At 47.4% G+C, this 24351-nt stretch overlaps 1 protein-coding gene across 1 annotated transcript in view; it reads right to left on the reverse strand.

Annotated features, from left to right (window-relative positions):
* APCDD1L (APC down-regulated 1 like) overlaps positions 1-24351 on the reverse strand; it is a 48168-nt gene that overhangs the window by 8565 nt on the left and 15252 nt on the right. Inside the window, exon 2 of the mRNA XM_036094422.2 lies at positions 360-498. Coding sequence (XP_035950315.1) covers positions 360-498 — 139 coding nt within the window. The remainder of the gene's footprint in view (positions 1-359; positions 499-24351) is intronic.

The following is a 24351-nucleotide window of genomic DNA, read 5'->3' on the forward strand; positions in this document are numbered from 1 at the left end:
ACTATCACATCCTTGGTTCTGTGTCCTTCATGGCAGAGCTTAGCACCATCTCAATTTACAACACTTATTTCTGTGTTCGCATGTCTGGTTCCTGCCCCCACAGTGGTTGCCCCATGCCTAGTGGGCACTCAGTAAGTACTGTATCCTGGGTGCTCAGCATGTTGCACACACGGATTTCATCCATGGCCGCGTGCGGCTGGGGCACGTCCTGCCTGCCAGGCTGTGGAGGGGGGCCGGTAAAGCCACGTGTTGGGCAGGTAGCGGGCCTCCTGGACTACTGGATGCATCGTGCCGTGTGGACGCTGAGGCTTGGAGAGGGTGAAGTCTCCCTGCCCGGGGGCCTGTGATCAGGGTCTTACCCGGTGGAGACCCAGGGCCCGTCGAGGCGTGGGGGCAGCAGTGCAGCGATGGGCGCTCTGTTGGGCAGGGGCTGTTGGCAGCGGGGTTCCCAGTGTGCGCGGCTACCCCCCGCAGTCCCAGTCGCCTCTGCAGTGCGGGCTGCAAAGCAGACAGACATGAGTGAGTGATCCTGACGCACTCCAGAAACTGCCTGCCGGGCCTGCCCTCCCAGCCCCTCCTGGGCCACAGCAGGGTCAGAGAGCCAGCCAGGGTCTGCCTCTACCTCCACCTCGGCCCCTCCCCGGGGTGCCCAGCTCTACCTTAGCCACACCCAAGTCAGGGTGCCTCGATCAGCATCTGGACTCATCATCTCCTGGATCTCAGACATGACCCCCATGGAATACTAGCCTCCTGGAGGGAGCGGCCCCGGGCTCCTGAGCTAGAAAGCCTCTGAGAATTACTGGGCCACGCCAGACTCCCAGAGGGCCAGACCTTCCGAAGACTCACCTGCCGTGGCCAGGCAGTGCCACGTGGTGGCTGAAGGACTGCACTCCAGGACAAGGGGCCCTCTAGACTCAGAATGAGGTGCTGGGGCAGTGGGACTTCCCCCCCCCCCCCCGCCGCCATGCACCGAAGAGCCCAGGTCCTCCTTGACTTCTGCCCCATGGAACAGGCCAGACTGCTACCTGCTTCTGGAGGCCACTCACGTAATGGTCCCTCCTTGGTACCAGGCCCGCGTGCTGTCCGTCTGCACACCACGGGCCCCAGGCCATCACCCGCCACATAGTGGTGCCCAGGAAATGTGTGGTGGGTACTGAGGCTGATGCACACAGCTGACAGTGGGGCCGGGGAGGAATCGGAGGCTCGTGGAGGATGGCCGTGAGCAGCAGGGGCCTCAGGCCCTCCTGAGTGACCCCCACATGTGCTCATCTTATGGAGACAAGCCAGGCTTGGCCTTGGGACTGTGCTCAATCTCTTCTACTTGCTATCCCAAGGCGAGAGCACCAGGGTCTTCAGCTGCTAAAGGGCAGCGATTTCCCCAGAAACTGTCATTTCCACTCAGAGGCTTGGGCTTGACGTAACCCAGATGGCGGGATGTGTGGGAAGCTTGGCGGCGAGCAAGGCCCAACTATTACAGCAACGGGCTGTGTTCAGGGGCGGCCGGCCTTGACCCACTGGCTGGCCCCTGCAGCAGGCTTTCCAAAGCCACTTCCTCCCACCGGGCCTGTGGGCCAAGTGTTTGGGGGCTGGCCTGGGGACACAGGCCCTGAGGGGCAGGGGTGGGGGCCCAGGAAGGCTTGTGGGCCGCGTGGAGAAGCAAATGAAAGGCACACTCTGCCCCCTTCTCCACCGCACACCACACCTTCCTGGCGCCACTGGAGAAGGCCTGGGGAAGCCTGAGGTCCCCACACTGTCCCTTGGCAGCTGTCTAATGGGGCGTGTGGCCCCCAAACGCGCCGCGCCCCAGCAGCATCTCAGGAAAATGAGGCAGGTAGATCCCTTACTTCCTGGAGGCCTGGGGTCTCATGTGGAGACTCTTGGGGGTCTCCGAGACCCGCAGAAAAAGTGCAGGTGCGGCCTACCACAGCCATGATGGCAGGCATGGTTTCTGTTAACCGTGTCCCACGGGTTTTAGTGGCTGCCTGATGATCTTTGCGACAACCCTTGGAGACAGGCGTGAGCATTAGCTTCCTCTTAGGGCCAGAGAGACAGGCTGGTGAGCTGGGCTTTGCTCGCAGGCAGGCACATGCTGCCCAGATGTGACAAAGGACAAAGCCCAGGTGGTCAGACTGGCCCGATGTTTCCACCGTTGGCCTCCTTCCATCACAGCAAGGGGTAGGTGCTGTTTTCAAGACTTGGGGGGATGAATTTGCTGAATGAATGAAGGAATGAATGAATGAGCAAGCATGTGAAAATGCCGGCGCTGGGTCCTTGCTATATTCCTGGTGTGTCCTACCTGGTTTTAACCAGCCAAATAGGAGAAATGAAAACCCCCTCCCAGCCAGCTGGGGCTGACCTGGCCCCACACGGACACGTGGCCACTCGGGCCGCCCGAGGGCTCTCAGTGCCACCCTTCAGGGTGGTGCATAGCAAGGGGAGTCTGGAAAAAGAAGCTCGTGGGTAGTTCTGTAGTAACTTGGGCACATCTCATTTCTGGAGGACCAGAAGCAGGATGTTGTGGCGTGGGGGCGGGCACTGAAATTGGGCCAAATGGCTAGCATGGCCCTATCAGGGATCCTGAGCCAGGGCACGCCTCCGAGTCAGCATCTGGAACCTTCTCGTGCTCCAGCAAGCACCCTCGTCGGGAGACACAGGGTCCCCTGGACTCAGTTCTGCGCGTTAATGTGAACATTACCAGAGTCAAGGAAACCTACCTGGACGTGTTGATTTGGAGAATGTTGATTTGGAGAAGCAGAGGGAAGAAAAGGACCAAAGGGGTCAGCGTTACTTGAAAATCGAGCTTGTGTCTCAGAGCAAAATAGCAAACGGGCCCTGAAAATTATATTGACATTGTTTCCACAAAGCTCTGTTTCTTGAGGAAATGTTTTCTGTTGAAAAGAAAACAGGCCTTTTCCCCCTGTACTCTGAAGGCACCGAGAAGGGATGGTGCCTAGATGTTACGTTTGGTTGTGAATCCTCAGACAGCATGTTCCTGCGGAGTGTGGTTTAGTTTGTCTTGTTTTTCGATGATTTAATGAAGTCAGGAGACTACACGAAGTCTCTCTGTATTCAGAACAAGACACACACCAAACACAAAACACAACTGGAGACCTTCTTTGTGGAAATACCAGAGCAGAGCCTACCATCGCCTCTTGGCCGTTTGCAGAGCTTCGATGTAAAGGTTGCAAAAATTAAATCAACCAGTTACAAATGAATCCGGGCAAGTTGTTCTGTTGCAGCTTTTGAGGTAGCTTTTTGATTTTTTTCTTTCTCTCCCCTCTTCCTGCCCCCCCCGCCCCTGAAAAGTCTTAGCTAAAGGAACATCTGAAAGCAGATGGTGCTGTGGGCCAATTGCACAACTTTTCACAGGGACCTGTTAGACTGAGTTCAATGCATGGGCCAAATTGATTTTTATCAACCATGGATTTTTAATTAACAGCGGTGTCCACTTACCGCCATCCATTATTTACTGTTTACCCACTAATTAAAAATTATGCTGCTTTTGCACTCGTAAGAGCAGGGACATTTGAAATTAGATAGCATCGTTCAGATTACCTGCAGAATTACATCCAGAGCGCCCAGTTGCTCAGACCAAGCTTCTGGGGTTTAAAATATGATCTGCTCTAACCTTTACATGTTACCGTGAGTCAGAATGCCAGAAACAGCCTACACAGGCCCACACCGTATGGAGCCTGCCTGGGATCTTAAGGGGGAAGGATGCTTGCTTTACTCTACCGAGCACAGGCGCTTGGCTGAGATCGTCTGCATTTTGGTGGCGAGTCCTTCTAGCAATCCCAGAGGGAGCAGCCTGTCCGTGCATTCCACATGCCCGTCATATCTGTGGACCAGCTGGGGTGATCTGCACAACCACCCAGTGCATAGGTTCTGTCCATGCCCCCATTCTACAGACGAGGAAACAGGTTCAGAGAGGTGGAGTCACTTACCCCAGGCAGATGCTTCTTATCCAATTAAAAAATAAAATTTTGGTGAAATGCACCTAACACACAACTTATCATTTTAACTGTTGTAAAGCGTACAAGTAAAATTCAGCAGCATTTAGGCCATTCCTCATGCTGTGCAGCCATTACCACTGTCTGGTTCCAGAATATTCTTATCACCCCAAAAGGAGGCCCTGTACACATCGGTGGTCACTCTCCATTCTCTCCTCTCAAAGCCCGGCAACCACTAATCTGCTTTCTGTCTCCATGGATTTGCCTATTCTGGGTATTTCCTAGAAATGGCATTAAAAATAGGTGCCCTCCTCTTATCTAGCCTTCAGAGCACTTCTGTGCGGTGGACATGGTGATCCTCATTTTAGAGATGAAAATGTAGGCTCAGAAAGGTTCACACCCAGCTCCACAATGCGTGTTTCCTTCAAAGATCACGACAAGAATGGGCCTGAATGAAAAGGGGAGGAGGTGGAGAAAAGACATGCGGTTTGTAGCCAGAGAAGCCTCAGGTCTTCGGAGATCTTTCTTTTGGAGGCAAAAAGTAACAGAAAAGCAGTCATCTTTCCTATCCTAACTGGCTTGTACTGCGGCCCCGGGAGGGGTGCCAGGTGATTCGGGTGCGGCGGCGAGCACTTATCCCGGTGCTTAGGCACTGATTTTAGAGGGTGTTAAAAGCAGCCATGGTTAATGTAGCAAACTGGTGCTGTGTGGTCCGCATTGCCGAGGTCGAGACTGCATTTTAAAAGGGGGGTTGATCTGTGCTTGATTTGAAAATACTAAGGAATGCTTTAAGTGAATAACCTTTAATAAGTAAATGCATAAGTGACTCATGGATAGCCCGAGGGAGGTGCACAGAATGAAGGGGGGCAGGCGTGAGGTTAACCCATCACTGCACCTCAACAATGCAGAAGGACAGTGGCTGTGTGTCCTAGAGCAGCTGTTTCAAAAGACCACAGACGGGGTGACCTAAACAACGCAACTTCATTCTATCCGAGCCGGCAGGCCAGAAGTCTGCAATCAAGGTGTGGGCTGGGCCGTGCTCTCCTGAGGCCACAGGGGAGGATCCTTCCGGCGTCTTCCGGCTTCTGGTGGCTCCAGCCATTCTTTGGCTTGTAGATGCATCGCCCCAGTTTCTGCCTCCTACACATGGACTTCTTTTCTGTCTTTCCAGCGTCGTCATCCGCCACATCCCACCATATTTCTCTATGGGGTGTTCCTAGGGAAGAACAAGGAGGAAACTTTCCTGCCTCAGGGCTGTTGCACACGCTGTTCCTTAGCCAGAGCTCTCTTTCCTCTGCTTTGTGCTGGGTTCTCCCTCTGCACTGAGGTCTGAGGATAAATGGCAACTCCAGGCAGGTTGATGCCGAACACCCCCTTCTGCTATTTTCTGCTCCCTTTTTGTTCTGTGTAGCACTCATTGCAGCGGACAATTAATTACCTGCTTTCTTTTGTTTACTTTTATTTTTTGGCTTTTCCATTTGAAATAATTTCAGACTTACAAAAATGTTGCGAAAGCATAGAAAGTTCTAGCATACCCTTCATCTAGTTCCCCAAATGCTACTGTCACCCACAGACATAGTACTTGATCAAAACCAGGACATTGACATCCATACAGTGTTACTAACTAATCTACAAACCCTAGGCAGGTTTCACCGACTGCCCCATCAGTGTCCCTTTTTGGTGTAGGATCCAATTCAGGATCACACATCACATTTATTTTTCACGTCTCTCATCTCCTTTAACCAAGAACTTCCTTGGTCTTCGTCTCTCACAACCTTGACACCTTTTGAGGAATACTGGCTGTTATTTTGTAGTGTGTTCCTCAATTTGGGCTTGTCTGAGGTTTCTTCATGATTTAATTCAGCTTATGCAGTTCTGGTAAGAATGCCATAGAGGTGGTGTTGTGTGACTCTCAGTACATGGTGTCCCTTTGTCCCAATACTGGTGATGTTCACTTTGATTACTTGCTTCAGGAGGTGACTGCCAGCTTTCTCCACTTTTAAATTACTACTTTTTTCTTTGTAATTAATAATTATCTTATGGGGATAGACTTAGATAATGTAAATGGCTTGTTTTTCATTATACTTTCCCCCCACTAATTTTGGCATCTGTTGATGACCATTGATGATTCTTGCCTACAACAGTTATTACTGCAGTGTTTTCCAAATGGGCATTCCCTAGTTCCATCATTCCTTCTGAATTTACTGATTGGAACTGTGCTGTAAGGAAACATGGTCTCTTCTCCCATTTATCTCTTTATTTAATTGTTATTTATATTAGTATGAACCCAGATATATTTATTTTATAGGTTACAATCCATTGCTATCATCTATTCATTTTGTTGCTCAATTGTCCCTGATTTGGCCCTGAGGAGATCCTTCAACTTGGCTCTTGTGTATCTTTCTACATGACCTTGTCATTTTTGTGAGCACATCCTCATTTTCTGGTGCTGGAAGATCTTCCAGGCTCATTTTGTACTTTCCCTGCCTTTGCCCTGGAATCAACCATTTCTTCAAGGAGTCCTGGTTCCTTTTTTCTGGAGGATGGTGTTTAGAAACCAAGATCTGGGTGCTAGGTGTGCTCACTGCTGCTGGGGTGTCCCTCTAGGTTCCTCAGTTTTTCCTTCCTTCCTTCCTTCCTTTTTCTTTCTTCCTTCCTTCTTCCTTCTTCTTTCTTTCTTTCTTTTCTTTCTTTTCTCTTCTGTCTCTCTCCTTCCTTCCTTCCTTCCTTTTTCTTTCTTCCTTCCTTCTTCCTTCTTCCTTCTTTCTCTTTCTTTCTTTCTTTCTTTCTTTTCTTTCTTTCTTTCTCTTCTGTCTCTCTCTCCTTCCTTCCTTCCTTCCTTCCCTTTCCTCTCTTTCCATTTCTTTCTTTTCTTTTCTTTTTTTCTTTCTTTCCCTTTCCTCCTTTCTTCCTTCCTGTCTCTTACTGTCTTCCCCACTAGTCTGCCTGCTCATGAGGACAGGTCTTTATCTCTCTTGCTTACTGCTGATTCTTCAGCATGTAGCACGATGCCTGATGGATGCTCAATTCATATTTGTTGTCAAGCCACCAAAGCACTTAGAACAATGCCTGTTCATAGTAAGTGGTCAATAAATGCTAGCTATAATTGCTCCTGTAGTTGAATGAATGAATAAATGACTTGTGAACCATAAGACTGATGCACATGAGCTCCTTGTTGACACTTCTCCCACCGTTTGGGGTTTCCCCTCCTAAAAATCAGCTAGTGATCTCCATTACATATGTGGCTATTCAAGTTAGGCTTGAATTGAAACAGAGAAAGAGAAGGCTTATAGTTCTTGGTATCACTAACAATCTGGCTAAGGGTGAAAGGATAGTAGGTAAGGGAGTTCCCAGCAGGCTGGGGATCTTGGATGATCCATGCAAGTAGAGAGGAAAGAGAAGTAGGTGGAGATTTAAGTGTGAGCATCAAATCCTGCTGAGAGCTTCGAGGACAGGCTGGATCCAGCAAAAGAACCTGATGCCAGGTGCTTTGCTTGAAAGCCTTTGTGTAGGAACCCATCACAGCCAAACCAGGACCCTGATGTGGTTGCACACCCCAGGGAAGGCTCCACCTAGCTCATGGCGCTGTTCAATAGAAACAGAATGGGAGTCACAAATGTGAGCCATGCATGTGATTTTACATTTTCTAGTAGCCACATTAAAACAGCTAGAAAGTAACAGGTGAAATTAATGTTAATGATATTTTATTCAGCCCCAAATATTATGTTTTAACATGTAGTAAATATGAAAACTATTTATATGCTTTTTTTTTTTCATAAAAGGCTTGGAAATCACATATGTATTTACAGTCTTAACACAACTCAGTTTAGACTGGCTGCGTTTCAGGGGCTCGGGAGTCACATGTGGCCGGTGGCCACCACACTGGACAGCCTAGCTCTGGCTCAAGCATGGAGTGCAGGTGTCACATTTTGTTGTATTGGAGGTTTTCAAGCTGGTTTCTGAAGACCACTGGCAGCTTTGGGGGGAGAAAAGGGGAGACCCAGTGAGTGGAGCTCTAGCCCCCACCCCCGGCTTTAGCCCAAGTAGCCCCCTGGTTTATATAGTGGGATGCTGATTAAGATCTGCTTTGAAAAAAAAAGTGTTCTCTTGCTTAAAAAAAAAAAAAGTCTGAAATCCTCTGGTTTATTTCAAAATCCTCAGCTTGAGGTAATTCACCTAGAATGTTTGGACTTGGAAGCTTATGCACATTTTCAATAAAAATCCCCACCCCAAAAAAGAACCTCTCTTGATTAGAGGTGGCCGCCTTTTACGAATCGAGATGCGCTGGCGTGCAATGGTTACTCGCCGGTTGCTTGGCCAACAAGCTTCGGAAACCGGCTGTGGAAATGGCAGCCGTCACTGTGTTGCTACAGCAAAAGATGTGCTTTCCAATGAAGTCGTTGCACAAAAGGCACTCAGAGTTTCCATTTAAACTCCCCCGAGAAGGTTACAGATTGTCATGCTATGATGGTACCAGCAAATCGCAGAAATATGAAGACAAACTCTGAATCCTAAGGAGCCAAACTTCCCCTCTGGTGTGGATGGCTGGTCTTCAGATCCCTCATATGTCCCTCATTTGGCCATAATTGAAACTCATCATCCATCTAATCCGAGGCCTTTGTGTTCAAGGCCGAGCGGTGGGGGCGGGGGGAGAGATGGGCTTTGCGTTGTTGGAAACCTCCGAGATGGTGCGCGCTAGAAAAAGTACACTCCGCTGTCCATTCCCTGCAGCATCCCGGACTTTGAAGCACGCCCTCCTTTGCTGGCTGAGCTCGGAGAGTGGAAAGTCGCCCCGAGGAATTCTGGAGGGACTGGGTGCCTGGAGAAGCAGATTCCCAGCCGGCGGGAAGGAAGAGGGCATCAGAGTCAGATGTCAGTGTGTTGAAAGGCTAGTGAAGGGCAGAGCTTGGTTTGTCCCTGTTTACCCAGTTCTCCACGAAAAGTCCCAGGTCAGGCCGGACCACGGACGGGGTAGGTGGAAAAGGTGGGCCTCACTTGGTGCTACCTGGAGGAGGTGATTGCTTTATGTTTGTGTTTCCAAAATTGAAAACATTTCGTAATGGAGAGCGGCTGGTCACGCAGACATCCCCCCCACAGTGCTGAGCATTTCCTGCGGAGGGAAAAGGAAATGTACAGCTCCTGGGATGGGAAAGGAACGGAGCGGGGGGTTTGGGAGACGAGTCTGCCCCACCAGACCTGGCTCATCAGCCAGTGTTTTTTGTTTGTTTGTTTAGGAATGTTCCAGTACACAAACGGTTCACCTCAAAACTCCCCCGGCCCCATGATAATGCTAATTACTCCTCGTTCTGGCTGGGGCTTCCACCCAGATGAAAACCGGGAAAGCCCAGCCAAAGCCCAGCTGTTTCCAAATAACCAAGGCATTAGGGTGATTGATGGAAGTTTTTGCCTTTTCACCCAGATGTTCTGGTGTCTTGGAGACAAGGCCTCGTCAGCTCGACTCTAGCGCCTGTGTTCCCAGATCTGCACGTTGGCCCCTCAATGTTCATAATTTACGCCAAATCCAGTCAGTGCTGTCCAATGATATCAGCAGTTCTGACCCGTGCTTTGAGGAGGGGGTGAGGGGCATGGGGGGCGGGCTCGGAAGGATGGAGCGTGGGCTTCCTGGGGGCTTCTGAGTGTGCCCAGGCCGATCATCCTGGTGTCTGCAATAAGGGTGTAGTTCCAAGTCAGTATTTGTTCAATAGAACGTGTGTCTAGAAGTCTCCCTTGTTCGCCCTCTTGGCAGAAGACTGAAGCTTTCATTGTTCTATAGAACAGGATTTTGGTAAGATAATCACAAGGTTTTGACACATTCAATAAGAAAGAAGACGTGGGTGTCATCGCGGTGAAGACTGGAAAAAAGCAAAGGAAAAGGGATCTTCGGGCCGTCCCTTGAGGAGCTTAGCTCTTCATGGGGCCTTGGGAGCTGGTTCTCCACCAGCTCTTCCCTGGAGGGGCCAAGAACGTTCTTGTCCCACGGAAATGTTAGGTGTTGAAGAGAGGAGGACGGAGGTTGGTGGTTTCTGTTGAGCGTCTTTGGGCCTGAGAACTGCCCGGAGATGTGGGGGGTCACGGGGAGCAACCCGGGCCTTGGGGGAAGTACACCACTTGCCGGGCTGTTCACGGGAGTCTCCACAAGGGGGCCCTCTTGAGCTTTGGTTGGGGCGGTTGGGCGCCCCGTGTGAGACCGGGCACGGCCTCCTCCAGCGTCGGCCTCCAGCCCGGGGCCCCCGAGGCTCCTTCGTCCACCCTGACGTCGGTGAAGAGCGAGCCCATGGAAGTCCAGCTCTGGGCCCCATGCTTTCTCCCACGGGGCATCGTTTCTACTCCCACCGAGAACGTATTTGGAGACTGAAGGACACGGGTAATGGGGTCACCTAGCCTTGCCTCCTTCCAAAGAAGTTTGCAGCGCGGAACAAAGACTCCAATGGGAACCACGAGAAGGAGCATCTAGGAAGCTTCATAAACAATGAAACAAAACATCCTGGCTCCTTGAGCCTTTCCCTAAAGACACAGATGGGGGAGGGGAGGCCTTTGGGTCAGCGGCGACAGGAAGCGCGGAGATTTTAAAATGCAGGAAAATTATTGTAATTTCACAAATCAATTTTTCTTACATTGGGTTGAGATTAAGTTCGTGGTCTCTTCCATACATTGAAAATAACGAATTTCCCTAGAGAGCAATTTTGTGGGAAAACCTACAACATGTTTCGAAAAACCCATTTTGTTAGGAGTTACCAGATTTTATTTTAAGAGAAATGGTAATATTTAATTATGGCATTATTTTACCGTCTAGAAAATTAATGTGCTTTCAGAGTTTCAGGAGAAAGGCCTGCTGTGAGGCCGAACCCTATTTTTAAATTACCATACAAATAGAATCCCAAAGACGCAAATATTGGCTTAAGTGTTGCAGACGAGGTCCAGGAAAATGCGTTGGTTCCTAAATGTTAAATAAACAGGCTTGTAATTCTTGCCTTCCCCTGCGACCCCCCGGGCCAGGGCAGTCTCACGCCGGGGAGGTACACACGGCTCACGGCGGGGACGCAGTGGGTGCGCAGGGGACGGCCACTGCCGATTTGTCATCCGTGTCCTGTGACCGTCCCGGGAATGAGCCCACATTTCTGTAAAGCTCTAGAGTCTGCAAAGCCCGCATTTACTTCTCCGCTCGGTCGCGCTAACAAGCCTTTGGGGGTGGGAACCGTCATCGCCCCATCTTACAGATGGGGAAACAGAGGCACAGGGAAAGGAGAGTCTGAGAGTGTCACATCCAGGTCGGTGGGTGGAAAGGCCCAAACTCCAGACCAGGTCCGTTACCTGTACATTCCGGCTTCCTTCCACCCCCACGCAGCCCCTGGTCCTTGCTCGCCATTTATTGAGCATCTGCTATATACCTGCCCCCCCTTCCCCCCTCCCCTGGTGGCAAAGATGCTTCTACGACGGCTCAGGGTCTGATATTCCAAGCCAGGGCAATCGATAGAACCTCGGAGATGTTCTGCCCGATGCCGATGCCCTTTGCTGGCGGGAGATCCAAGGAGGGGCCTCCAGGAGGGGCCTCGCTGCCTACATGCTCCTTGAGAGCCTTGCAGGGTGAGGGGCTGCTTGACAGGTGGACGCGAGCCCTAATGGGCACTCGGGCAGAGGCTGTGAAGGTAACAGGGAGGTGTGAAGTAGCAGGCAGTCTGAGGGAGACGCAATTAGTCCCCGGGACGGGCGGGCACAGGGCGAGGGGGGAGGCAGGCAGCCCCGGGAGCGACGCGGGGGGCCCTGGGAGCCACTTCAGGGGGGTCTGGAGTGTTCTTCAAACAGAGGGAGCCACGCGGGAGGCTGAGAGCAGGTGGGCGTTCTGAAAGGCAGGGCTTTCCAAGGGCGCCGTGCCGACCTGGGGGACGCTGGCCGGGATTCGGGGGGGGGGAGCACGATGGACAGCTTACATCTGATTAGTGACATGTCTATTTTGATTCGGTTCGATAACTGACACATCGGGCCTGGGATTTTGTTAGCACGAGGCTAACGCATACAGGGTTAGGTTGTTTTTTTAAAATAAGTGAAAATGAGTTACTTGCTTTAGAGAGAAACGGTGACCCAATTATAGGACAGTAGCGGTCAGATGTGGCCAAATTGCCGTGGTGGCGTATGGTGACAGGCAGGCAGGTGGGGGCCAGGGCTCGAAGGCCTCCTGGCTCGTGTTAAGGATGATCTACTGTGTGTGTGTGTGTGTGCGGGGGGTGAGGTGGGGAAGGAAGGGCTCAAACCCGTGAGAGACCACCTCAAATCCCAGGCACGGAGGCGAGGCTGGGCAGGCAGCGTGGAGGTGCTGGTGCTGCTGAGATGTGGGGTGAGGGCAGGGAGGAGAGGTGCTGTGGGTATGTGGGTTCTGAGCCTGGAGCCTAGAGGGGATGGTGGGGCCATTCCCAAGATTGAGAACTGGGGAGCTCTGTTTCTGGGCTGTGCTGTTTGAGGAGCTGATGGGGCGTCCAGGAGGAGGCAGCCCTCACGGGGGGCTCAGTGGGGCCACCCACCTGTCCACGGTGCACACACGGGGTGAGGGTGCAAGTCGGCCAGGGGCAGCGTCCCAAGGGAAGGGCCAGGTGGGGCCCAAGGAGGGCCACTCAGAGGGGAGCAGAAGTGCTGGGAGCAGGTTGTTCAAAAGTGGGGTTGCAGATAAAACACAAGATGCACACTTAAATTTGATTTCCAGATACATAACGCAACATTTTTTAGTATCAGTGTATCTCAAATATCGCACGGATGAGTGTAGGCGTTTGGAGGAGGGAGAGACAAAACCAGAGGGATAGAGAGATTGTGTTTTATGACTTAATTATTATTTTCATATAAGATCTTTTATGCCATACACAGGGCAAGAAAAAAATGAATCAGAAGATACAGAAAAGCATGAAGGTGATATAAAAGCTCACCCACAATCGCCTCACCCACAGTGGATTGCCATTAACCTGCTGGTACACATTACCCTTTAGATTCTAGAGGCTGGGATGCAGGGAAAGGCAGAGCGCGGGGACTCTGGTGCCTTTTGAACTTCCATCTCTGTAACAATGCCTGGCCCATGGCAGGCACACAATACATTTCTGCTGAATGAATGGATAAATCTTTCTAGACTTTTTTTCTTTTATACACAGATACATGCATTTATTCCATTATTGTTTACAAAAATGGGACCATTTTATGCATATTATTTGAAACCTATGTTTTTAACTTCATAATAGATTTTAGAAATCTTTGAGGAAGGTTGGCTTTTTAGGACTGGAAGGACTAAGGCATATTCACAGTTTTCAAGGGAGGAACTGGAGGAGATAATGAAGTGCCACAAGCAGGAGATGTAATAACCAGGGGAAGCAGGTTCCCTAATCAAGAAGAGTCCAATAAAAACAGGCTAAACTCTTCAAACAAAAGCAATACGTGGCTTGCAGTGGAATTTTCAAAATGTATAAAAAGGTATAAAATGAAAAGCGAAAGTTGCTTTCTACCCTGAAGCCCCGGTTGCTTTCTCCAACGTGAATCATTTTAAGTTTCTTGTGCATTCTCCCAGAAAATGGTTTCATGCCGATCTCTGCATATAAATGTATATGTTTTTTATTTGGCTATTAAAATTTTTTTATGAATGCAATCTTTCTATACACATCGTTCTGCATTTTGCTTTTTACACTTAAATTATCAGGGATATCTTTCCACTGTAGACGTATCCCTTTGTAGAAAGGTAAGAGAGTATTCCATTATATAGATGAATCTTGATTTAGCTAGCCAGTCCTCTGCAGATGGTCATTTAGATTGTGGTCCGGTTTTTTTGGTCGGTTTGTCTGTCTGTTGCTATTATTACATACGACAGTATGTTGGACATCCTTTTAATGTTTTAACGTATTTTGGTGCATACTTTGCATGTGTCCTTTGGAGAAATTCCTAACAAAGAAATTGCACATTTACTATTCTGCTAGATTGGACCAAACTGTCCTCCAAAAATGAGATTTCAATTTAGCCTCCACCAATGGTATAGAGAGAATTTGGCCGCACTGGATATGATCAAAATTTTCACTTTCTGCTATCTCGCATATGAAGAGTGGCAGAGAAATTACAAGTTAATGAACGTCTGTGGCTAATCACACATTTCTGTGCCTGTAAATAAACAAGGGACACAACTTAATAAGCAAATACTCCACTAACTTGGATTCCCACTCTCTGTTTATTCTCACTGCCACCACTCTGGGTCAAGCCACTATCCTTTCTCACCTGAAAACCTGACAGTTAGCCCTCACCGTTTTCCCAGCATCCACTCTGCCCCCTGTAATCCATTCTCCATGGAGCAGCAAGTGTGATCTTAAAAAAAAAATGTGGATCAGCATCCTGGTTCTGCAGTGTGGTTCTCTGACTCTTCTGGGGACACCCTCACTGTGCACAAGTAGATTTGAGGTAAAGTATAATTTTTTACATAGTAGGGAAGCCCCTGAGTTCCCTGGCCCACAGACTGAGCTGCAGTGGGACCAATGGAGCCCGTCCTGAAGGCAGATGTCAAAGTCAGCATTGCTGTGGTGAGAACCAGGGGGCAAACCAGAGGTTAGGGTGGTCCCAAGTTGCTGCTGCCTCTTGACTCCTGGGAGAAACAAATATGAATGTTCTCTTGAGAAGAGCATGATGACTTTTTCCAAGAGTTTCCATGGATTAAGACCAAACAGACATGAGTTCCCAAGTAAAGATCACCAAATACACAAGTAAACAACTCACTATGGACTAAGAGTTAGCAGAAAGAAAAACTTATATCCCAAGAGCATCAGATATTGGAATTGCTATCACAGAAAAAAAAAAAGAAATGTATGATATGTTTAATAAACTAAAATTTAGAATAAAAAAAATGAGTCACAAACATGAGCCTATAAAAAAATGACCAAGCAGATTTGGAAAAAGAACCAAATAGAACCTTAAGAAATAAAAAATATAACTGTTGATACAAAACCTTAGTGGCTGGCTCATAGAGCAGGTTAGACACAGTTGAAAAGGGGATTAGTGAACTGGAAAACAGATGTAAAGAAATTACCCAAAATTCAGGAAAGAAAGAGAGGGGGCTGAAAACGTAGGACAGGAGATTGAGAGACATAGCAGCTGTATGGAGGAAGTCTAATGTCTCCTAGAAGGAGAGAAAAGGCAGGGTAGCAGAGAAGCAGCAGGTGGGGAGACAATGTTTGAAAAATTTCCAGAAGTGATAAAAGACACCAAACCCCACAGGTGCCAGGAAGAACAGTGAGTACCAAGCAAGATTAATAAAAATAAATCAACCCTTGAACCTCTAGAACACTAACGGTAAAAAGAGGGGAAAAGAACCATCAGCCTAGCTTTGTGCACCCAGCCAAATAACCTTTCAAGAACAAGGATAAAACAAAGGCATCTTCAGTTAAACAATACTGAGTGTGGTACCAAGAGGACTGCTACTCTAATGACCTTTTATACAAGGGAGCTGGAGAAGGAAGGTCTGGTTTTTAGAAAGACTTAATGAGTAAAGAATTTGAAAATATTGTAAATCCACACACACACACACCAAATAAACTAATAATCTCTAATTTTGTGGGGGTCAAACAAAACAAAACAAAACAAAACCAGACATGACTAAAATACTGAAAAACAGCAGTATGTGATTTTGGAGGGAATATTTAGGTTAGTGTTCTAAATTCTTTGCATTATCAGGAAAACAATGAAGATATTAAGTGTTAAGGTGTTATAATTTCAGAGGTAGCCACTGAAGTAATAGAAATACTGTATAACTTCTAAACCAGAAGAAAGAGAAAAGTAATAGGAACAAACACAACCCAACTCATCTTTTAAATATATATATATATCATATATTTATAATATGATTTATGACATATATAATATATGTCATATATAAAAAGCATATATAGAAAAGGAAAAAAGCAAAAAAGCATAATTTGTAGAAAATAACAAGACAATAGAAAGAATTTGTAGAAAATAAGAAGACAATAGAAACAAATCTGATTTACTTGCCAGTTAGCAGACATGATCAAATTGGATTTTCAGAACCCCTGCTATATGTTATTTACATACTTGAAGCATAAGGACGCAAAAAGGTTGAAAGTAAAGTGAGTGAAAGCCACTTACTTACTAATACTAAATAAAAGGAAACTGATGTCAGATAAAACAGGATATACTATAAAAAGCATTATTAAGGATAGAAGTCACTCCATAAATGGTCCAGTTTGCCAGGAAGATATGATCATAAAGTAGCATCAAAACATACAAAGCAGAAATTGCTATAGACATAGAGAACTATTGACAAATCCATCATCTTTATGGAAGATTATATAGCACAATGTTTTTAATTATTTATAGGTCAAGCAGACAAAAATTAGTAACATGCAGAAGATTTAAAAACACAATGAACAAATCTAATTCTTTTTATATGTGTGTGTGTACACACATGCACGTGCATGTGTGCATATGCATGTGTATTGTATAAGTGTCTGTGTATAAAACTGTGCCCAACAATTAAAGGATGCGTGTTCTTTCCAAGCACATGTGCAACATTTATAAAAACTGTCTCTGTACTATGTCAAAGAATAGGTCTCAACAACTTCAAACAATTGGTATCAGGCCACATTACTGATCACAATGCAACTAAATTAAAAATGAGAAATAAAAACATTTTTAAAAATTCTGTGTGTCTGAAAGTTAAAAACACTTCTTTTTTTTTTTTTTTAAAGATTTATTTATTTATTTTAGAGAGAGAAAGAGAGCACAGTGAGGAGGGGCAGAGAGAGTCTTAAGCAGACCCCACGCTGAGCTCAGAGTCCAATGCAGGGCTCGATCTCATGACCCTGAGATCATGATCTGAACCAAAACCAAGAGTCAGATGCTTAGCCAACTGTGCCATCCAGGCGCCGCTAAAAACACTTCTAAAACACCCAGTTATCAATGAATAAATCAAAATAAAAGTTAAAAAAAATACAGAACTTACAGCTAAGCAAAAGTTGAAAATATTACATATAAAAACTTGTGGAATGCAGAGAAAGCAAGACTTTGAGGTAAGCTTATAGGCTTATAAGCTTATATTTAAAAGAGGAAGGCCTGAAGATTAAAGATACTTATCCAGCTTAAAAAGTTAGAACAAGAAAAATAGAGTAAGCCCAAATAAGGTAAAAGAGAAAATAAGCAAAAAAAAAAAAAAAAAAAGCAGACATTAATAAAAAACAGAATAAACGAGGCTCAAGTTGGTTCTCTGAAATCCTTAATAAATTAGATAAATCTCTGGTAAGAGTTACCAAAAAAAGAAAGAACAGAACAGAACAGTGGGTGGGTGGGAGAGAGAAGAGAAATAAAATCGGGAATGAAAGGGGGCATAACTACAGATCCAGCAGAGATATTTTTGTGAAAAGAAACTTATGATTCAGCGTATGTAGCTGCTGTGTGAAAAGCCTCATAACTGAGAAACTGAGCAGTGATTTGAAATCGTCCCCTCCCCCAAATAAACAGAAAACAAAACAGAACACTAAACAAAACAAAAAACAAGCAAATGAATGAAAAACCCAGGCCAGAGTGTTTTTACATGAGTTCTACTAAACTTTAAAGAAAGAGTTCATTCCAATTTTACATAAACTCTTGCAAAAAGTAGAAAAAGAAGGAGCATGCCCCACCTCCCGCGTGAGGCCTCTCTACCGAGGGCAGAGCCCGAAGTTTATTCAATTTGGAAAACCCTCTTCAGAAAAAAAAAAGTGCAAATGTATACAAACGTCAAATTAAAAAGTAGATATTGACTTAGAAGGAGAAAAATATCACAAGAAATTACAAATTTTATAAAGTTGGAAGAGACCGCAAACATTACAACAGCCAGGAAAACAGCACACTGTCTTTATCAATCAAACTGCAGTTTCTTCCAACATTTTGGGGATCATATTGTCTTCGGTCACCTCTTCATATGACAAAGATTTTGTACTTTCATTTTCTATGGCAAGAGTAGAAAGGTCATTCTTCTGCCTTTGTTGACTGAAACTATTTTTGATTACTGATAGTTTAGAAACTTTTTTTTTTTAGTCTCATGAACTCACTGTTATAGGTCATACATTTCACGGGGTGTTATCAAAGTTTGGGAAATCTCTACCCAATTTCTTTTACAGATGAGCTATGTGATGCGAAGCAAGTTTCCATACGCTAGCTCTGGATTTCTATGTTTCACAACTTGTCTCTCCACCACCTGCATAGTTTTGGTGACTGGTGCCAGAGGACAGACCCAAATGCACGTTCCTTCATGACAGCAGCTGGCACTACCTACCCGGAGGAAAGAGTAGTCCTGAAGCCAACCCCACACGGGCTCAGATGGTGAGAATTAGCTACACAGGGAAGTGGCTGCAAAGCCCATGAACATATCCCACTAAGTAAAAGGATTCCCAACTCAACTTCTCCTTAAGCTGGATCCCCAAAATGCTGGTGGTCACTCCAACCCTTTACAGCAAGAGGAAGGGATAGCAAGAAGTCAGGGTGGACAGAGCCAGCAAGGAGCAGGAAGAGTCTGTCTCCTAATTGGCTAATGTTAAAATAGTTTCTATTTTCAATGTCTGCAAACCCTGATGTCCCTGTGAACATGTGGCTAGGGTTTCTGCCCCTTTCCAGGTTTTGGAAAGGACCCTCACGAGAGAGAGACCCTGAAGCCTTTGGAAGACAGTATGAGTGAGGAAGGAAAATTAAGGATGGGGTGAGAAAGGAAAGTTATGAGACAGTCTCATTTTTGGACATGGTTGCAAAAGTCCCAAATAAAATATTAGCAAATGGAATGCAGTAGTACGTAAAAAGATCATGCATTGTGTCCATGTTGGGTCTATCCCAATAATGCAAACACATTTAATACTAGAAAAATCTGTTAGTGTCATTCACCACATTCACAGATTAAAAGAGGAAAACCATATGATCTACTACTCATAGATGCAGAAAAAGCATTTGATAAAATTCCACACCCATTCACAATTTTAAAAGCTCTTATCAAAAGAGAAATAGTTTTGAAATATCCTTATGCTGATTAAGGGCATTACTAAAATTTATACATTAAGTGACATTTCTTAATGGTGAAATACTGAACTTTTGAGATCTGGAATAAGAAAAGATGCCACCAGTTAGTTTCAACATTTACTGAAGGTCCTTGGAGTAAGGGGGGAAAAAAGGCATAAGGGTTAGAAAAGAAATAAAATGATCACTATTTGTAGATGATATAATTATCTTTGTACAGAACTCAACATCTACAGAAAAATGGTTGGAAACAATATGAGTGTTTAGCAAGATGACTGGATAAAAGAAATCAATGTAAAAAAATCAATTACATTCTGTAACAGCAACAAATAGTTGGAGGGAAAAGACACCATTTACAATAGTAGTAAAAAGTATAAGGTACCTAGGAATAAATCTCATAAAAATAAGCAAGACATATTTGGAGAAAATTATAAAAATGTATTGTGAGACAATAAAGATATAAAAAATGAAGTGACATATTAATGGATGGAAATATCGAGAGATGTCTGTTCCCTTCTGATCCACAGACACAATGGATTTAAGTAAAAAATCCCATTTTTTTAAGGATCTTGACAAGGTGGTTATAAAATTTTATATGAAAGAGCAAAGTTGGCAGAAATTGAAGAAAAATAAGATATGGGGGCATGCTGTATCAGAGATCAAGATTTATTGAAAACTTGAGTAATTATAACATTGTATATTCTGTGAAGAGATAAACTGACCAATAGAAAAAAGAGCTCAGATACTGACTCATGAAATTTATGAGCTTGATATATGATGGGACTCCTGTTCAGTGGGGAAGAGATGTCTATTCAACAAACAGGACCAGGACGATTGGTTATCCACACAGAAAATGAAAAGAAATCGGAGCCTTTCCTCACACCATATCCCCAAGTCAATTTCCAGTGGATAAAGAAAATGTAAAAGAATATGTTTAGGACCTCAAGGTAGCAAAGGATTTCTTAAGCAAAATGTGAAGAGTGTTAATGCTGAAAGACAAGCTGATAAATATGATTACATTAAAATTAGGAACTTCTGTTACTCAAAAGACACCATAAAGAGAATGAGAAGGAAAGCCACAAGCTAGGAGAAGATGTTTGCAAAACAATAACCAGCAAAGAATTAATATACGGAATATGTAAAGAAGTCCTACAAATCTTAAGGAAAAGGCAAACAATACAATAGAAAAATAGGCATAAGGCACAAACCGGTATTTCACAGAAGAGGAAATGGAATAGTAAATAAAGCTGTGTGGAGACATTCAGACCCATTAATAGTCAGGGCCATGCAAATTAAGACCCAATGAAGTAGCATTTTATACTCATTAGATTAGCAAAAATTATAAATTCCCAAAACAGCAAGTGTTGCTGGAGATTGGTGGGAGCCCTGCCAGGGGGAGTGTAAATTGGGATAATTACTTTGTAAAGCAACCCTTGTAAATCAACTTTATAAAAGCTTACAACGTGAGATCCGTGGCTTACAAACAGTTTCTGTGACTTGCAGTTAGAAATATGTTTAACATTAACACTCACTAGGCTACACACAAACGCACACACATGCACGTACACACGCGTACGCACACACATGCACGTACACACGCGTACACGCATAGAATGGAAATAGAAGTTTTAGGAAACAATACCGGCTCTCACTCTGAGCCATCTACTCTGTAGCATTCTCTTCGCTTCCACTGAAGAAAACACACTGGTGGGGCCCCACTAATGTGATTTCCTAACCCCTCAATAAATCACCACTCTGATTGTATAACTCTTGCACACGTGTTACGCACACGTATTACCCACTCGGTGACGAGTACAGGAGTGTGTGTAACAAACTTGCTTGTAATAGCCCAAGACCGGAAACAAATAGAATGTTTGTAGACCCAAGAGCCAAGGAGTAACTTGTAGCAGCCTTATACACTGCAATATTAGACAGCGGCGAAAAATGGATACACTGTGGCCACACCCAGCAACACCCACCTCCTAAAAACATTCTAGAAACATAATATGGAGTGACAAAAGTGTGCCCAGAAGAACAAACACACGCAGGTTGCAATAGCTCTGAGATAGCTCAAGAACAAGCGTAGCTAAAACATATATTCAGGGCACACCTGCCCTGAAGAGGCAGGGAAAGGACAAACACAAGGAAGGGAAGGGAAGTTGACAGGTGGATAAAGTCACTGGCAAGGTTCTGGTCAGTCGTGTGAGAGGTGGGTTCACAGGGCCGCATTGTATATTATATTTCAGAGGACACAGAGTTTGGCTGTTATTGAGTATTGTGTAAAAGAAACGGACATACGATCGAGTTGCTCTCCTATTTAAAACTCTTCCCATTTTAAGTCCTACAGAATCCAGTCTTTGCCTGGGATTCCTCTCATCGTTTTCTCCTGGTGCTCTGCGCACCGTGCACACTGACCTCCCATGAATTTTTTATATCACACCCGGTGTGATGCGCTGAATGTTTGTGCCCTCCCCAAAATTCGTATGTTGCAGCCCTGCTCCCCCCTCCACACGATGGCATGTGGAGGTGGGACCTTGGGGAGATATGAAGGTTAGATGTGGTCATGGGGGTGGAGATTAGTGCCCATGCAGATGGGATTATTGCCCTTGCAAGAATAGCAAGACACCCATGTAAGGACACAGCAAGAAGGTAAACCAGAAGTGGGGCCCTGACCGGACTGAGAATTTGCTGGTGCCTTGATCTTGGGCCTTCTAGGCTCCCAAACTGTGAGAACTACATGTTTAAGCCTCTCTGTCTATGGTGTTTGCTCTAGCGGCCTGAAATGACCGACACGCCCATCTCATACTCACCCCAGGGCCTTTCCACTTTGCATTGTCCCGGGGATGCTCTTTTTGGATCTTCTGGCTCATTCTCATCCTCTCAGCTCAAGTGTCACCTTTTTGGTGAGAACCTCCCCATGGCCCTATCTCCAGTTGGGCTTCCTGGTGCCTCCTGGAGCCTGTTCCTCCCTGCTCCCCCGCCCCCAATAGGGAACGATGGGAGTACCGGTCACTACCTTCCCAGCACTGACCACTGTTAGTGCAGGTCAGGGCACTTGCTGATCACAGGCCTCTTCAGCTGACTGCGAGCTCAGGGAGGGCTGGGATGCCTCTGTCTCGCTCACCTTGTCATCTGCCAAGCTTGGTGCCACATCTCCCAGAGTCTCACAGCAAACACTGGCTGCTGGAACCAGCTACATGGTTTGCGAGGCCCAGTGCATATTTGAAAGCGCAAGGTCCATGTTCAGAAACTAAGGAATTTCAGGATGGTGACAGCAGAGCATTAAACCCAGCGCGGGGCCCTTCTAAGCGTGGGACCCTGTGGGCACGCCCAGGCCACACGCCCACCAGGCCGGCCCTCTTGCAGATAAATGTGGGAAAGAACTGAAGCCTTAGCACAACACAGGGCCTTGGAGTCTCAGTGCGTGACCTAACCGTTAATGCATATTAACTCCCTGCTGAAGGCTGGCTTCTCCGAGGGGAGCCTGCAGGGGCCTCCCTGCTTCCCAACCCCCGGCACACACGGCTCTTCAGCCTCCCTGTGCCTGAGGCTCCTTGAAGGCAGGGACCACGGCCGTCGGGCGCAGTGGCTGGAGCCCAGGCTGGGCCAGCTTATGTGGCTTTGCGTGAGATGCCGATGCTCTGCCCCAGGAAGGCTCGGTTTCCTCATCTGTTCAATGGGTTCAGAAGCTTGCTGTGGGGAAAGGGGTAGCACAGGGGAGGGGCTTCCCGTGGCGTCTAACTGTAGGGAAGGGCTCAGCCCGTGTGTGGGGTCCTGTGCGCGGGCTGTGGTGTGACACTCTGGGCTAGGGTGTGACGTCCTGGCCGCCGCTGTCTCCTGGCGCTCAGCTGGCTCCGCGGGGGCCGGGACCCCCAGCGCAAAGGTCACTGCTTGCGTGACTGTGGGCACCCGGCCCCCTCCCCACCCCTGTTCCCTCATCCTGAGCCTGGGGCTGATGGAGCCACATCACTCATTCCCAGAGCCGGGAGTGCGGACCACATGACAGAGGGCGGCGGCGAGCTGCTCACTCTTTATGACTATTTTTACGAGCAGATGAGGGCAAGGGGCATTTCTATTCAGTCCCGCTTCCCCCAAGGTTAATGAGTTCAGGTTGGTTTTCTGAATCCTGAAAAGAAATTTTAGTGTATGCAATTACTGCTTTTATTTAGCTATAACCTGCGCTAAGCTCCGGGTCAGGCGTGGGAGGGCCACGAAGGGGGGTAAGACACGCAGCGGCGCCAGAGGGGCCCCCAGCCCTGCCCGGAAGCCAGACCCCAGATGAATCGTGGCTGGGTGGTGGGCGAGATGGGGGGGTGTCACGAGGGGGCTCTGGGCCGTGTTCTCCACTCGGTGGAGCAGCGGGGCCCACGTGCAGGTGCCCTGCTGGGGCCCGCGTGAGAGCCCGTCCGGCCCGCAGGTGTACGTGGGGACAGATGTTTTTCAAATAATCTCGCGGATCAAACATAACGACAAATACTGGCGCGGACATGCGGATAAGAGCGGTTCCTTTGAGGAAGACGAGCCAGGAGGGCTCCCCAAGGTTGGGGCCCCAGGAAGTGCCTTTGGGGTGTGACGCATGGGGAGTAAGTCGGGGCTGCCCACGTGGGGCCCAGCGTGACCAGGGGAACAGCATGTGCAAAGACCCCGAGGAGGGGCCGAGCCGGCATGGACAAGGAAAGGAAAGAGCTGCTGTGGCCGGAGCCCTGCCTGCAGGGGGAGAGTGGGGCCGAGAGGCCAGCCGTGGCCAGGAGGAACAGGCCCTGAGGCTCGCGCATGGGGGCAGTTTGGACTTTATCCAGAGGCATCAGAAGCCCTTGGAGGGCGCTGGGAGCTGAGGCAGCCCAGGAAGCCTGAGCCTACAGGGTGGAGGGTGCAGGGGCAGGAGACCCCTGGGGGCTTTCTGGCAAGGGAGGCCTGGGCTGTGCATGGAAGAAAGGGGGTGTCAGTAATAAGACTCTGATCTACTGTGAAATGAAACAAAAAGTAGGCTACCCAAACTCTGTGAAACAGAAAAGTCACTATTTGAGTTTGCATGTACATATTATAATGCCTGAGCTCGCAGACCTGGTCATGAGGTCCCCCTGCAGAGCAATGCTGCAGGAGAGGGCCTGAGCAGGGGCTGCAGGGCCAGCTCCAAGGATGGCCCCGGGCCACTGGGTGGGCTGGGTGGGGGACGGCTCAGGGGACCCTTGGAACCAAGAGCCCTGGAGGCAGAGCTGGTTTCGGGGGGACGGTGATTGGGGTTTGGGGAGTTGAGTCTGAGGCGTCTGGGGGTCCCCAGTGTGCCTGAGGGGTGGAGGCCCAAGGGGCAGGTACGGGCCTGAGTCTGGCCCGGGGACTGACTTCTCTTTGGGTCTCCAGGGAGGCCCACTGGGGTGAGGTCCACTGGGAG

Source organism: Halichoerus grypus, chromosome 10, assembly GCF_964656455.1.
Source record: "Halichoerus grypus chromosome 10, mHalGry1.hap1.1, whole genome shotgun sequence".
NCBI lineage: Eukaryota > Metazoa > Chordata > Mammalia > Carnivora > Phocidae > Halichoerus > Halichoerus grypus.